Genomic DNA, 18146 nt, shown 5'->3' with positions numbered 1-18146 from the left:
GGAAACAATGTCACAAAATTACACATAAAAATCAAATAAAATATGTTTTAATTTTTTTTGTTTTTTTTTTTGTTGAACGAGAGTAAAAGCTGAATAGGAGCAAATTTTAGCAAATCAGTGAAGTAAAGTAAAGTATCTAGATATTTGGTAATAAGCAGTTTGAAAGAGTCGTGTTCAACTGAAGTTGCAACTTAAGAGAGCCAACAACAATGCTAGCACAGATAACAAAATTATTTTGGAGAAGTTTTATTTAAAAGACGTTACCAAAGCCCAACAAGTGGCATAACAATCCGAGACTGCAGTGCGACAACATCACAAACAAAACGAACATACGCACTGCTCAAATCAAAAGATACGAAATTAAAAGTGCGATTAAAAAAAAATTTGATCAATTTGTGATTTCCAGTGAATTTATGAAAATTATATGCTTAAACCAGTGTTGCCATTGCAGTGCGTGTGTGTGATAAAAGATACGAAACGGTACGACAAAAAAGTACGTAAATAAGTAACAGAAAGAAAGTTGTGTAAGCCAAGAGAAGCGAAGAAGTTAAATGTTAATGAGAAAGCAAAATAAATAAAAATACTTTTGTAAAGTAAAATTTGTAAAAGACCAAAGAAAAAGATACTCTCAATTACAACAACAACAAGTGGCTTGACTTAAAGCGCAGCAGTAACAGTTAAAGTTGAGCTTTAGTTTGGTTAAAGGTGCAAACGACAAGCCGCGCTCAGGTAAAAGTGAATCTGTAAGCGAACGTAGCGGACGCATTGCTGGAATTGAAAACGAAACTGACAGTTTTTCAAACGGTTATGAAATTCATTAATAAATAAAAAAAATAAAAAAATATATTGGAATATATTTTGTATGTTAATTAAACTTGAACGAAATAAAGTTATTGACAAAAAAAAATAAAATAAAATAATAACGCGTTAACGAAAAACTAACTTTAGTGTACTTAACTTCAACTTAAGATATAAAAAGAAAACTGACAAATATGAAGGTAAGTAAGAATTCTCTCAAGTTATGAGATATAACTGATGATACTGTTGTGCCGAATTCTCATACACCTACCGCATGTGTAATATCGCTTCGATTTCAGTGCCTCAATTTTGCTCTAAACTTTTGTGTAAAATGTAACTTTACGTGCTATAAACCGCAGTGAAAGCGCGACTTATGCAAAATGCAGTAAATGTGACAATGACCAAAATAAAAAAAAAAAATAAAAATATTTTTATGAATACAGATACAGATATTTATCTATATACCATATCTTTTCATTAATGTATGAAATGAGTTGCAAATAAGCTTGAATGCCAATGATGCTATCTGCAAGCAAATGAAATGCAAACATTATCGCCAGAAAATCGCAATAACTGTATGATTAATTTTTATTATTTACTTAAAGTGAAAATAACTATTTAAATAAAATCAACTATAAGTCATCAAAAAATATTTCAGCTGTTTTATTTGCAGAAACTACTTTGACTTTAATATGAACTGCAACAAGTGTGTATGAATTTTTGCCCTTCGAGCATATGCTGTTTATATTTATTTTCAATGCCTTACTTCGTCGAACTGTTAAAACCATACTCAGACAATCTATTCAGCAACAAGTTCAAGTGCATTTTTATTTTTCCTCAGATACAAATATTTTTTTATTTTATTTTTATTTTTCATTTCAAGCTGCAAATGCGGGTAACGAGACGTTGCAGTTACTCGACATAGTAAAGTCGACATAGTAGAGTTGCAGGCAAGACTTGGCTTTTGCTTGCAACTATGAAACTGAAAGTTTTGCATGACTTCGAAGCAAAACTCAACAACTTGCAATTGCATAATAAAACTTCAAGCCACAAAATCTTTTGCTATTCGTTAGTAAACACAAACATATAATGCTATATATACAAAATATATTATAATTTAATGAAGTCTGACGTTAACCAGTCCTAAGTGAAAAAGAACTTTTAAGCAGCAAACTTTTATCTCCAGATAGCAATTTTCTTAGAAGTTACTCGAACCGAACCGACTATATGTTTATACATTACGTACTAAATATTTGAAGTATTTCTGTTTGTATATAACTTTTTCCCCATTGAAATGAAAAAGCATATTGTGTCTTCCAATTTCTGCAGGCATTAACTACAAATAATTTAGACTTAAAAGTTTTGCTAAAGAAACCACACAAATTCAAGTTGTAATTAATTAATGAAGTTTTTTAATGATTGAAAAAGTTATGAAAGGTTTATTTGATGATTAAATTTTCTTTTTGTTTTTATAAAAAAAAAAATTTTGAAAATTTAATTACAAACCACTGAATACTTTTATTTTACTATTTCAATATACTTTTAAAGTTTTCATAAATTGTTTTAATAATTAATTTTAATGAGAAAACATTTGTATGACTTTTCTTTTCAGATACATTGAAGGAGTTATTAGTATGTGTAGTTTATCCATAAAAACTTTGCTTCAAATATTACTTAGCATATTCGAAACTTAGTGATTTTTAGTATAATAATGCCATAGCATTAAATACTCATATATATATATATATTAAATAATTAAAATAATATCTAGATATATATTAAAAGCACTATATAAATACATTCAAGTTCATATAAAATAAATGGACACATTTTAATATGTTTTATATCTAGTTGGTTTTTGTTTATTTATATTTTTTATTTTTATTAAAAATTAAACTTTCCTCAACTTACAGAATTCATGTCTTAATTGATCTAATTTAAGTAGAACAAAGATGCAAATCTTTGAAAATAATTTTTTTTCTTTTAAACTACAAATAGTTACATTGACAAATATTCATTCCTTGATCCTTGATCATTCCTTGATAAAACGCGAGTAAGAGTCTTAAGCACTTGTACTCGATAATCACTTGGGTGATCCACCTTAATAAATGTTCCATTGAATTATGATAATGAGTTATTCAAGAGATTTTGTGGAAGTATAGTTTAAAGCCCGTCTTCCTACAGAAATATATCTTACATTTGTATTAATTTAAATGTTTTCTCTTCAATCGCATTCTTTTTCAATTTTATCTTTGAACAATTAACACTGACGTTTTTCATAGTGCTCTTTTCAGATCAGTATTACAATGATCTCTATTCAAGAGTTTAGATACCTCAAAACGTACCCACCAAGACTTATCAGTTTTTTCCAGATGCCTGTAGTCTCTCATTATCGCTGTCTGTAAAAAACAACAACTTTGCAGTTTAATCAGTTTGAGCTACTTTTTATCATTTATAGCCACAAATGCTTCAAATGCTGACAGTTAAGGATCCAATCATTTACTCAGTCAAGTAGTAATGTCTCATAATGAACGATAACCTGATTATCGTAAACCAAACACACAGCATCATTTTTCTTGTTTTCAATTTCTATTTAACTATTCGTATCATTTGTTCTAATATTTTTAATAATAAACCAAGAAACTTAAACACCTAATAAGGATCTTCCGAATCCATTTAATGAGCTGAATGGAATATTATAACCCCAAGATTATTCTAACTACCATTTAGGGAATTTTATATCGAGCGAGGAGCATCTTTCACATTAAAATTTCTATAATAAAAATTAGTATACCATATCGTAAGAGTTCATTATGATAAAGATCCCTGACTATAAGCGAAGCCCTTAGGCACTTTTAACAAGCCCAAGGCGGTCTTCCTATTCATCTGATTAGAATTGTAAGATAAACCAAATTTGTTAATAGTTAAATAAACTTTAAACTTCATACCTTTTTGAACACAGCACTAAAATTATCTGGTAAATAATATCTGTAAGATGAATGATTTTACAGATATTTTGACTAGTTCAATGTTTGAACTTAATTTTTAATCCTTTTCCCATTTCTCCGAATTATTTTTTATTGGCACTCTGCTCGGTATGACTATATATAAATCTCCTTGTAGTTCATTACACTATTTTTATTTTCATTATCTGTTTAAAGGTTATTTTTCAAATACTCTTAAAGTGATCCTGTTACCATTATGCCATTAGCTAGATTTATTACTATGAATTATATTTTGAAATAAAAACATTGCCATTCACTAGACATTTCCTTTGGTTATAATGAAATACAGAGAGTTAATAATAAACATATATTACTTATTTTAGAGGTTAAATATTAGTGAAAGCTCAGTTTTAATTTAGTGTTTGATACAAAGTACTTTTAAATTTAGGTTCAGTTAGTATATAACAAAATATTATTCCATTGATAACTCAATGCTAAATTTATTTATATTCTATTTAGATTTATATTTTATTATATTTCTATTATATATTCTATATTATATTTTATTCAATGTGTAAAAAATCATACACTCCTACTTTTGTATTTGAATGGGTAGAAGTTTTAAGCATGAAGAGCTTCTTTCTTTTTCATTATTAAGATTTGAAACCATTTCAAATGATCAGCTAAACTAAATAGTCTGTTCCTAATATTTTTTAATGACCAATAGTTATTAATATTTTCGATCTAATATTACATCAATATAAAAAAAGACTTCCTTTATATACATCTAGTAAATCTTTTGGAAACCCTACGTATATTGTATATTGTTCCCAACAAATTTAATAATAAGCTTCTAATATCATTAGTTAAAAGCCCTCTTATGGTACTATAACAGAAAATAGAAATTTTTTACTAATTTTTATTTGCAAAGCAATATACATGTATATTATACATGTGTTACTAAAACTATTATTACTCAAAAATATAAATATATTGCTTAGCACCTGCCTGAAAAACACATATGGTATACCTAATCATTCATGTTGCTCAATATGCCCACCTTCAAAAGTAATAAATATTTATCACTCTGCTGATATATATGACTAAAACGTGATGTTCTGCTAATCAATAAAATTTGCAATAATAAAATGTTGAAATTATATGAAGCAATATATTTGTCACAAAATGATTTGATTTACATTTTTAACCTCAAGTTTTTATGAATAAAATTCAGGTGCAATTCACAGTTAACAAAACATCGCTTTCGTTACTTTAAAACCCACTACTAACTTTAGTAATGATATTAAATATTTTTTACTTTATCTATAAGCAAATACTTCTCAACAAGCAAAACACAACACCTGTCAACAGTTTAGCACCATATCCGGGAATAATATACATTAAAAATTAATGTTGGAAAACCCAAATTCAATAGATAAGGTGAAGTTAAGAGCCTTTTATACACAAAGGAATCGAAAATTGTGATATAAAATAGCACTTAACTGGTATTATTGAAATATAGGTAATTCAATATTTGAAAGAACTACACATACGAGGATAGTAAGGTTTTATAGCTAAGAAATTGATTTTTCAGTTAAGCGAAATTAGAAAATTTAGTTAGATGTGCAGTAGGCAGAAATTAGCTGATAAAATATAGAACAGCAGTTTTAGTGGAGGTCATAGCATTGGAAATCGTGTAATAGATAGTAGCGGAATGGATAGTAGCAGAAGATCTTGCGACCTATTTGGTAACAACTAAATATTGAGTTACTAGAAGAAATTATATTAATTAATATAAAATATGAAAACTCTTAACCATCTTTATTAAAACAATATATCACCAACTCTGAAACTCAGTACTTAAATCTTTCTACGAAGTATTTATTAACATCGAATCAGTGGCGTTATCAGGATTGTGCTAGGAGGGAAAAATAATTTTTGACAGTGTTCTTGAAATATATTTTCTAAATATTCTAAAAAATCAAGATTAATAGGGTATCCATCTATACCCATGGATACAATTTGATCGAATATGCTTTATGAAGTTATAGACATAGATTAGAATATTTATAATTATGGCTTTAATATATGAAATTCGTAGTGCCCTAATTTTTTATGGAGTATTCGTATGTCAGACTGAATCACTGTACTCAGTTTAGAAACTAATTAAAATTAATATTTTTAGTAACAGTAAATTCTGTTCATGTCGTATTTCTTGCATCGGTTCATATGATTACTATATGTACTCATATAATATTATAAATATACTATATAATGACCAATTCAACAAATTAAAACTAAATTAAATATATAAGTAAACCTCAAAAAAAGGCTGAATATATTTTTAAATATCTACAAACTTCCGGTTAAAATAGATTTTCTTTTATAATAGAAAATATGTATCATATAAATTGCGGTATATTTTTATTTCTCGAAATTATAATAACAATAACGCCATTAATTTAATATACATATTATCAATATAAGAAACTCAAATTATTAATTATACATATATGAAATCGGAAAACTTTTTTGATGACAGTTTCTTTAAAGGATGGGAAAGAAAATATTCTCATTGCGTTTTATATTATTATTATGTTGAAGCTATTTGAGCCCTTTCTTAACTTGAGATATTTTGAAGACCCTTCTTTACGCCTTGACTGGATTATTTTTTATCACTTCATCAGACTAAGCAATAATTGACCTCAGATCTGCATACCTACCCGAGGAGCCTGTAACCATTCTGATATTTGATAACGCGTTGTTGGTAAGTCTGTGAGTTTTCTCAAATAATTTTAGGGCTCTATCCTTTATGTATTTTTTGATGGGATCAATCTTGGGGTCCCTGAGGATCTCATTCGTCCTAATGTAATGTATATATTTCTCCATATTTCTGTATATAGTTTTAGTTTAATATTCATATTTATATATAATATATGCAACTAATATATAAAATTGAATGTCTCATCTATAACTGTATAGAATACCGGTATCTGGACATATTTAAGCATACTTAATATCGTATATTGAATATAATTAAGTAATGTTCAGTAAAAGAGAAAGGTGGGAGCAATAAGAGTGATAATATTTTTAAAAAATTACATCACATATAGCGAAAGACCAAATAGAAAACAGATATAAAAACTTCAAAATAAAATACAAAAAAAAAAGATACAACTAAAAACTACAGCAATACGATATGGGAAAACTCGTAGTAGTCACATAATATTATGTCAGTCCTCCTCGTTTAATTACTTCGTTCGAATTTGAATATAGAAAAAAATAGATAAAAATTATGTTAAGTGATATTAAAATAATTTGCACATTATTGACCTCATTTATTGTGACCAACAATTAACTTTAATAATAAAAAATTAACCAAACTTCACTTTTTATTGAATTCGTTAATTGATTTTTAACCAAATTCAGTGCAATATTTGTTGTATCGTCAACGAAATATTTTTATGTAAATTTTTGTAATAATACCAACAATAAAAATAAGCCCAGGCCGAACCTACCACAATCACATGTTGAACGAGCGGAATTTCTAACAAATCGCTAACAACTATCCAAACACAAGACATCTCAGATATTTACGGACAAGACGTCTTCGAATTCAATGGCTGGTCGATTGTTTGTTTGGGTTTGTTTCTTGTTTGGATTTGTCGTCATACACACACAACACTTTCACTCTCTCTTGGCATGGCAGTGAGTGGGGGTAAAGTGTAAATAGATATTTGTTATTAGAGATTTTTGGTATTAAAACATTAAATCGTACGTTTCTTTAATATTAATCTCGCTTACTCGTTGGATAAAATTCACACTCTTCCATGCTATTCGGTACACTTGTTCCGTTCCATTCCAGTATATTACTAACATATAGCATACGATTTCCTTATATTTTTAAAAAATTACTTTTATTACAACATTTTTATTGTTAGATTTCAAATTTTTTATAATTTTTTAATTTAATTATATTTTGTATTACATATGTTTTTTATTTGTCTGTTAGTATCAAAAATTACTTGACTTGACTTGACTTGCCGCTCGACATGACATTTGACACAATGTAACTTGTTGCGAAGAATTGTGTACTACGAGTATCTTTGGAGAGAAAACCTGAAATTAGTAATAAAACAAAAAATAAATTAAAAAATAATAAAATTTAACTAATTTTAAACTATTTTAAAACGAATTAATTTGTTGCTATAATATTATAAAATTAATTAACACAATAAAACAATAATCATCGTAATACTATTAAACTTTAATCACTACAGACTACTTACTTTGGATTTGAGTATTTAAATTTAAAGCTGTGATTTCCCATTAACCTTTTTGTGCTTCTGTTTATCTCATTTTTATTAAAATATATATTTTTTAATACATTTCATTCAAGATTTTCGCAATTTCACTTGATTTTAAACACTACATGAGTCACTAATATCGAACTATTGATCGATTGAAATACCGCCAGTAAAGTCTTTACACGAATCAAATTTTTTTTTAAACAATTTCTTTTATTATATATATTATTATTCTTTTATTATATTGAAAATATATACAATGAAATTTTTATTATAAACAATATATCAGAAATTAATAAAAAATCTTGATTTTATATAAAAAAAAATTGTTAAATATGAACTAAATATAAATGAATGCAAAATAAAAAAATTTATTTATTATTTAATTTAATAAACTATATAAAATATTTTATATTGTTTATTTTTGCGTTTAATAATTTTTCCATCGTTACTATTACTAATTAGTAAAAATGCTTTAGACGACGTTTTCTATAAGAAGTACAAATACTTCTTCTTATTTGCCATTATTTCAACGTAGAAGAAATATAAATCCTTTCGCTATAAAATTTTTATATTATTTATTATTATAAACATATATTATATGTATTACGCATTATATATATTATAAAATACATCGCACACATTTTTTTTTCGTTGCTGTCACTACTACAGTTGTAGTTTTTATTGGTGATACAGTGTATCTGTGATATCCGCAAGTATCAATATAATAAAGTCCCATATTAGATGACAAAAAAATTAAACAATTTTGATGTTATTGTTGTTGCTGGTGTTATCTCTGTAGACCAGAATAAGTTTATATCAAGCTTATATAGCTTTTTATATTATTATTATAAAAGCTTATTATCTATCCTATAACCAACTATAAAACTTTGATGGAAGTTATTAGCAGCATTTCGTTGTCAAAGGCGACTGATAAGAGAACATAGATCCCACAACCACTGGAACCTATTACTGTTGTAATGTAAACATACATGCTCAACTAAGGCTGTTCGCATATAATAAATACACTGCAAAATAAAGTTATCATTTTAATATAAGAAAAAGTAAAAAAATTGCAATAAGATCCATATTATACTAAGAAATGAATACAATAGTTTTAGGATCTGTCTGATCATGACTATGGAGTATATCATTTTGTTTCTCAGAAATGTTTTTATTTTATTTAGACTTGAAGTCAATACCTGATCGATTACTATAATATTTAATGAAAGAAATTATTTCTCTATATTTTTGTTCTTAGTTGCCTGCTCTATATTTTTGTTCTTATTTGCTGCTCTATATTTTTGTTCTTATTTCTCTTCTTAAATTGTCATTCTTCATAACTTTTTATTATAACTTTCACATTCATTTTTCCTTCCATATTTTTCTATTACTCCGTTTCCCCTTCTTATCAGTTCCTAGTGTATAAAAACCCAAAAATGTTGAGATATTAATTGTCTTTGAAACTGAAAGATTATAACTTTCACATTCATTTTTCCTTCCATGTTTTTCTATTACTTCGTTTCCCCTTCTTTATATGTTTTTATCAGTTCCTAGTGTATAGAAACCCAAAAATGTTGAGATATTAATTGTCTTTAGAACTGCAAGATAAATGTTATATATAATTATATCAGTAAGGTTTCGTAATGGAAGTCTAACAATTTTCCAAATTATTTAGGGAATAAATTTTCCTTTTCCTTACCTTCCGTCTGCCCTTTCACTATTCCTCTCTTTTTTTGTATTCCATATTTTTTTACAGAAAAAATCTCTCTATATTACTTTGCTATATTTTTCAAAATTTAATGTTATCTATATATTAAATTTTATTAATATATATTATTATTTATTTTATTAAATATTAAAAATTAAAAAAATTTAATTTTCATTACCTATTATTTTTAATTTCGCAATTCGAGATTTCGCTGCTTTTTGAGGCACCTCTAATTTAATAATAATATCTTTCATTAATTATCTATTGAAAAAAATATTCGACACTAATTTTTTAAACTCGACACTTTTTAAAATTTCTTGAACAAATTTCCGACATCTTCACTACTTTATAAACGGCTGGAAACTGAATCTTCATCGAATCAGCTAGATAGCACTATAACTATAACTACGGCACACAGAAACTTGGCTCAAATCTGACAAAGATCTGATCAGAGAACAAGCTTTAAAAAAAACCTTAGAATTGTTTGATAGTTCTGTCTCAGAAATAGGATTTCTAGTACTTCTACAATTTCCCAAAATGTCTACTTGAGAATCTAAATAGATTATAACTCTGTCTGATATCGCTAAGCACCAACATATCAATATATGACTTACAACCAGTCAAATTTGTCTAATCTATTCAACCAATAAGTTTGTTGAAAATTGACATTATTTTTAAAACTCTTCAAATAAATAATAAACTATTCGTAATATCAGCATTACTGCTGCTGTTAGAGTAGGGACTAGAGGATCCCCATAGTTAACTAGAGTGAAAATGTATGCTTTTTCAAATAGGTAGATTTCGTGCGATTGTCAGAAAACCTCTATTTAGATTGCATTGAACGCAATGAGGCTGGTATTTTGTAGTAAGAGATATTGTTAGATTTAGCAAGTGCCTTGAATTGCATAGGTAAGCTTATAAGAATATCGCCAGTGACAGCATAATAGATCTCATAGTTCGCATTTTACTATTACGCTATCTAATAATGAAGTTTTTCGAACTAAAGCAACAAAAATTCTTTTTTATATTATATTAATTAATTTTAATTAATGTTATAATAGTTTTTGGCTGACCACACAGCTATTTTGAGTATTGCCAAATGCCTATCGTCAGTAGTCTTGGTCTATCTAATAATAAAATTACATGGTATGAGTTGAAAAAAATTTTAAAAAATATTTCAAGAGTTTATTTTTAGTGAGATCTATACCTAAAGCAAGTATATATATATTATGTATATTTGAAAATTATTTTTAATATCGATTAAGAGTGACTTAAAGCAAAATACTTAAAGCAAATTATCCGATGAAAAAAAATTCTCTAACTCCATAAAAAATTACAAAATTTTTAAATGAGATTACTTAATAAAATATCGTTTATATAAAAGAATAAAAATATCGTAGCTAAATGTAGATAAAGCTGAGAAACCATCGAAATTCTTTCACAAGAGTTCGTCATAGTAATTACGACAACGTAAATTTCCTAAATGAAATGAAGCAAATTAATCGACCATAAAATGTATGTCGTTAGATGCAATACAAAAATTACAGATAAATGTTAACATGAAATATAAAATATAAGCTTATATTTAAAAAATTCACCTGACAGATTAAAAATGCAATAAAAAAAATAAATTATATGTTTAAATTTTAAATAAATCATTTTTTTTGGTATCTAAACTGACAACGCAATCCAGCTGCGTACATAGCAAAACTTCAACTGGCAATTTGTGTGTAGAGAAATAAAAGGACATTAATTTATGTTTATTTTATTAAAATATTTAAAACTTATTGAAAAAATTTTGGAAATCAAGCAGCAGGAAAAAATGAAAGACAAGTTGGCAATAAATAGGTGCGTTGCTATCAAATGTTGTCGGATGACTACTGACAGTAAAAAGGCAGCGAACGGAGGTTGTTTATGTCTATCGAAAGTTAGACATTAAAAAAAAAAACTAAAAAAACTTAAAAACTTTAGTTAAAAACTTAAAAAAAAAATTGAGTTAATAAAAAACGGCTATGGTGTACAGGAGCGGTTGAGCAATTAAGTGAGCACAAAGTATGTGTAATGCGGACGCGCTAAATTAATTTCATTGCCTGTTGCTCGTGCAGCAAACAATGCAGTTGCGTTTCTGACTTACGTGACAACAGTTTTGACGGAAATTTTCATTACAAAATAAACAGTAATTATATTTAATTAAAAAATTTTTTATCATGTTTTTATTTTCAGCTCTTCTACATATTATTGCTGACGCTGCCTCTGCTTGCGTACAGTTTTCCTGCAGCTGAGGAAAAGTCAATATCGCTGGAAGAGGATGTGGATAACGAACATGCAGAGTCAGAACAAGATTCACAAATACAAAAACGTTCGGGTAATAGTTTTGATTATGTTACACAATTGAAATCAGGATTATTGTCCAGTATCGGACATGCATCCGCATCGATAGCGTCGGGCAGTTCAGGCGGTAGCAGCGGTGGTGGCGGTGGTGGCAGCTATAAATCAATAGATGGACATCACGTAACAAATATCTTAATGCGTTTATTATGTATACAATATATTTATATAATTTCCATAATAACTTTTAGGGAAATGCTGTTGATTATGATCCATGGTCTTTCAAAAAATCTGTATTAAATACAATTTTACAAGCAGTAAAAGCCATAACTGGCGGTGTGACCGCCTTGAAGGGTCAACTTATCAAAGGCAGTGGTTATGCGCTCAGTGCTAGCGGTAATATTGTTGCTGCTGGTGGTGAAAAAGTAACAGATGTGGGCAAATCTATTATCAATTCAGCACAAATAAATTCACATAGTTATGGCACTAGTCATAACACTGGATTTGTACATCCATTTGCCAAATTCAGTTCATTGTCAGGTGCGTCATCTGGTGGTAGCGGCAGTAAACACTCATCAAGTGGTCCAGTAGTGCATACAGAGAGTAAGTAATTTTATTGCTCTAATACCAGAGGAATTTAAAGGGAGTTAACTACTAATACTAATCAATACTAATAATTAAATTAAAAATGCAATTCTTGTCAAAAGTTTAAAAAAATAGTATTTTTAACAATGTATTAATAAATAAATTAATTTTATGAGTATCTTAGGAATGTAAAATAGCATTTATTAACTGTTAATAACAAATTACACAAAAAAGTAAACAATTTCATTTTACCTAAATAACATTAACAATAAAATCAATTGGACTTTAAGAACTTTATTTTTATTTGCTAAAATATAAAAAACAAAGTGTTTAATAATATGTTTAAGTTGATTATATAAATACTAAAAAGGATCGAATATACCTATTGATAGCACTCAACTTTTGTTCCATCCTTATTAGTTGCCTTGGAAGAAGAAGAAAAACTGCTACAGATTTAATTCATCACTGCTTAGTAGTTATCAGACGGCGATCGGAGAACTTTTTTTGAAGTTCTTTCCTGAATTTAATTGACTTACCGCTTTATTAAAACAATAATTTGAAACTAAAACTAGTACAAAATATTAACTTTAACAGTAACAACTAAACTTTACAAACAATCACTAAACTTGAAACCACTATGAAACCACTTTGTGACATTAGTAATACTCAAATTTTTTAACAGCTAAGTAAGCATCATCTTACAAGCTAGAGACTGCCACAGGCAACCATTAACTACCTTCTTCGGAAGTGTTTTTTCTTTTTCTTGGAGCAAAAGGAAAGTACATCTCCTCTTGTGGAGCAAAATTCATTGTCGACCTTGTGCCGCAATACTTTTCCCGTTTGACTAACCACATTAGTAAATACCCACCAATATGAATTAAGTATTCTAATGACATATAAAAATATTATTCTGCTAAATATCTTACATAGTTCATCTATCCTCCTCCTATATAACGGTCTTTGATTAAGAATGAGATCGTAAAGTAGAAAATATGTATATACTTGTATAATATTAATCGATTTTGTTCGTCCACCTTTCACATACGTTGTAAAAAAGTGATGTATAGCGGAAGATTTTTAAAGTGGACGTCTTTACAAACGAATATATCTCTTTAACTTGCTATTACACTTATTTCCAGTTATAATTTTAATTAAAGTTCTTTTAAATGGACAATTCTGTTAACCAGACAGAATACTGATTCCATTCACTGTCCGCTTGAGAAAGCTTTTACTGTATTTACTACTTTACAAAATTTTTAAAAGGCAATGAAATAAACGTGGAAAGTTGAATCAAGATTAGCATGTTATCTTTAGGGCTAAGTATATGTGATTTTAATACAATCTCTAAGAACCTCACAAAAGGAGTGCATTAGACAATGTACGTTTGTCTGTTAAGTTACAGACTAATATTTTACAATTCAGGGGATTAAACTTTGTTTAAAAAATTATTGTATGGATTCAGAAATAAATGGTAGACACTGTTTTTAGACATTTTAATATCATATATAAAAAAATATGTGATTATATATCGTCTCAATATATTTGATAAAATCTCTTCTGAAATTTTGACTTGTTATACTCTCCACTGTAGTTGTACTTCCTCTTTAATTGTTATAATTTTATACATTTTATAATTCCTAGCATTATATTGCTAATACTTTGTCTAGTTCCGATTATTATGTTATTAATAGATACTTAAAAATATGTTAATACAGAACAACCTTCTGTTTTTTTCCACGAATCCAGCTTCCAAACTTCATAATCTCCAATAAATTCAAATGTTACAATACTTCTTCAAAAAACAATAAAAAATGCCTTCCAAAATGCATTCAAAGTGATTAAAACCACAACGTGATATGCAAATAATTTTGTGTATTTCAATGTCAGCCCAAGAAATGAAGCAGATCGCCCTCAAATAGTTGTACAATACATTTTTTTTATCAGATCAATTCAACTTTTCACAATCCAAATACACAAAAACAAAAAATTATAAACTTACAAACAATTCGTTATGAAATATTTAACAAATCCAAATGAAATGCATAACGAACCCAATTTAACAGCAAATTAAATGAATTCACTCATCCTCGACGCCGGCGCAGTAGACAAACGTTTACTGAGCAGCCGCCACAAACTGCACCACAAAGACTTGACAACGCACCGCAAAACGGAAGAGTGATTTTACCGCCGTTCAATCAGTGTTAGCATATTGCCTTTACGGTTTAGTACATATACTATGTGCCCATTCGAATTAAGCGCAATCAATAGCAGATAAAGTGAACGACAGAAATCAGACCGCCTATTGGTACGTACTCGTACATTGACCTAAACCGCATCGTTTGGTACTTGCGGTTGTCATAATCGCGTATCTGCGTCCTCTGCAACAAAACTACTTTCATTTTCAAACGAAGAAAAACTAGTTTCCCAAGCCAAACGCAATGCTTACCTTAGACGAGTCTTTGGAAAAGCGCCTCAAATATTTTCGCGGCACTCACTATTTTTATTCGTTGCCTATCGCAAAAAAGGAGAAGACTTCCTTAACTTACCAGTTTTGTTGCACAGATATTTTTCGGTTACAACCAATTAATGTCACTAGACTGATCGGTCATAATTTATTTTTTACGAAACTACACTAAATGTGATAGTTGATCTCAACTGATCATAATAAATTTTTAAAGAGAATGTTGATAATGGATGCAGGAATGGACTCAAATGAAATATTTATTTATATCTTGTCTTGATTTTCATTTTTTATGACTTTTAGTTTGATGAATTATAGTAGATCATTACCAAAATGAACTTAGTCCATAACTGATGTACAAAATTATTAAATCTAATTGTATAATGAGTTATTTACAGTAGCTTCCTTTAATAGTCATTTTTAAGACTTTTTTAAATGAAAAAATATTACTAAAAAAGGAAAGTTAGTTAAAAGTGGTACAGATTATATTTAAAACCAAGGGCTCTTTAGATATTATTAGCATTAAGTCGATTCCAACAACGAACAACGAAAGTATTATGATCACTTTAAAGATATTTTATTAATTTAATCTACTAGGTTTTAATCACATATAGCTTTTCATATAATTAATTATAAACGCTAATTAACTTAACTATATTTGAATCAAAGACTATTGTTCTACCTTCTGCAATAAATTAATTTCACAAATTATTAGATATAATTAAATATAAACTGTATTCTCATATATTTGAATATATTCCAAATAGACAATTAACTAATTTTATCTGTTAGTTTGTAGACATCAAGATATTTTCTTACAATACTACCAAGGTTCTGAGTCTTATTCAATGAAGAAACCATGTACCTATGTTTAATTACACCAAAGACGTTCTTGTTCAAAGGGATTATAATATCGTTAAAAAGAAGAACACCATCGATATTCTTATTTTTACTGAAATTAGTTAGACTCACATTAATCTTACTTTAATATTCCAAAATTTCTTGATGGATACTTGAAAACTTCGCTGTCAAGTTCTCTTAGTTTTGTCCATACAAAAAAGGAATGTACATATGTAATCTAAAGCTATCATAATGAAACACAACACATATCCTTTTTATTGATCTCTTTTATTTCTTTATTACAAACACATTAATTACAAATTATGGCAATTCGAATCAATAACATATAATGGATGATACCCGTACCCGTCCTAGCAAACATTCAATATCAACTTGCTTGTCATCAATTCTCGATTTTCCATTTTGTTTTAATTCCTCCTTCTTCGACTAACATCGTCTTGACACAAAATTATTATATGTGATCCACTTTTCATCACCTGTTTCATCTGGTTCTGAAAGATCATTTCGTTTCATAGCAATATATCAAAGAAGTAAATTTGATTTATTTAATTTTTTTAATGAACTTAGAATATTGATCGAACCTGAAAATGATAAAAATTATTCAGTTTTAAGAAATATTAAAGAATGAAAATTAGGTTCATCGTATTTAATAGCACCCAAATATCAAGCTATTTCAGAGAAATGTTTTATCCTCTATTTTTTTTTCTTGTTATATTGATTTTACGACTCATCATGATTTTACGATTAAACGGCTATATTAGTTAACATAACAATTTTGGATTGAATTCTTGGAGCTATCCAATATCACACAAACTCTAAAAACCAGATGTCAGGAGCTACCTGCTCCTGACAGCTAAGTTATAAAATATATAATGCTTTTATTTGCTAATAAGAAATTCCTTCTATATATCCGCAAAGTATGAAAAAAAATATATATAATAATATAATATAATAATAATAATATAATAACATATAATATATAATATTATAAATAATATATCATTATTTCGATTAGAATTTTTTAAATCTATTGTTGTGGGACTATTTCGAAAACGACGTATAATATTAATATTATTATAAAGATTTTCTATAAAAGTATTTATAAATTCAATTTAATGCTATTATTCCGCATTATTTCATTTATTAACTTTTGATTTCTAATGTTTTCGTTTTTATAGTGTTGTAAGCTGTCACTTCAACTGTTCCTTTTGTCGCTTTTCCATTCGTAATATTGTTAATAAAGAACTTGGCTATAGTTTATTTTGTAATGTGTATATTTGAACTAAGTGAAGCACTGAGTACATAAGTGAGCTAACCCTACTCAGTTTTAAGATTTTTTCGATTCCGTTAGTTAATATATATACACTATTATATACTTTACTCCAAGTTTATATAGATTTGTATATAATTCAACAATAGTATAATCATTTCTAAAATAAAATACAGATTCAATACGTGAATTAATGCTTCATTTTAGTTTATATTTAAATTATTTGTCTGTCACTGCATCTCTGACAGTTGGACAAATTGAATCCAGATTTAACAATAGAAAATGCCATGAGGCATTTTTAGCATCTGAGTAATTAAATGTCTATTAATTTATTTATAATTAATTTTTCCATAGTAATTAATTAATACTAATGGCATTTTCGATTAGTAAATCTGGATTCAAACTAGTTTTAATCGCGATCTGTCAAATTTTAAAAATAATTCATTCCAATCGAACATTTTAAGAGTAATCTAACATATTTGTTGTAGTGTTAGTGGATATTTATATTTTTCATAAACACATATCGAATCAAATCAAAACAGCTGTTAATTTCAGGATAATCTTACTACTCTAGCAAAATATCTAGAGTGTTATAAATTAATCTCAAGTGTTATACATTTTACCCCAGATACGAATCAAAAATGAAAACGCACTGAGAGTGTATTAAAAGAGCATCTCGATTGAAAAAATTACGCCAAATTTACCAATCGAAATTGCCATAAATTATTTTTAAAAGTCAATTTAATCAATAAATTGGTCAGAAATAAATGTTATAAATATTTAATTTAATTGTTTTAAATGTTATTATTATTTTTGCTTTTAATAATACATAACACATTTTTTCCAATAATTAATTCAACATATTTGCCTATTAGTGCAA

At 27.5% G+C, this 18146-nt stretch overlaps 1 protein-coding gene across 1 annotated transcript; it reads left to right on the top strand.

The window, feature by feature from the left end:
* Positions 1-305: 305 nt before the first annotated feature.
* On the top strand, positions 306-12732 carry LOC119684407 (putative lysozyme-like protein). The gene is made up of 3 exons (XM_038098448.1): positions 306-998; positions 11985-12272; positions 12341-12732. Exons 1-3 carry the CDS (start codon positions 993-995, stop codon positions 12698-12700), a joined length of 654 nt encoding a protein of 217 aa, XP_037954376.1. The 5' UTR covers positions 306-992; the 3' UTR covers positions 12701-12732.
* The last annotated feature ends 5414 nt before the right edge of the window (positions 12733-18146 follow it).

This window comes from Teleopsis dalmanni, chromosome 2 (assembly GCF_002237135.1).
Source record: "Teleopsis dalmanni isolate 2A chromosome 2, ASM223713v2, whole genome shotgun sequence".
NCBI lineage: Eukaryota > Metazoa > Arthropoda > Insecta > Diptera > Diopsidae > Teleopsis > Teleopsis dalmanni.
Note: the sequence above shows the minus strand (reverse complement) of the source record. Positions and strands in the feature narration are given on the sequence as shown.

Coding starts and splice junctions, on each gene's coding strand:
- LOC119684407 (XM_038098448.1), top strand. Junction 12,273..12,340: donor AATCAATAGATGGACATCAC/GTAACAAATATC, acceptor AATAACTTTTAG/GGAAATGCTGTTGATTATGA.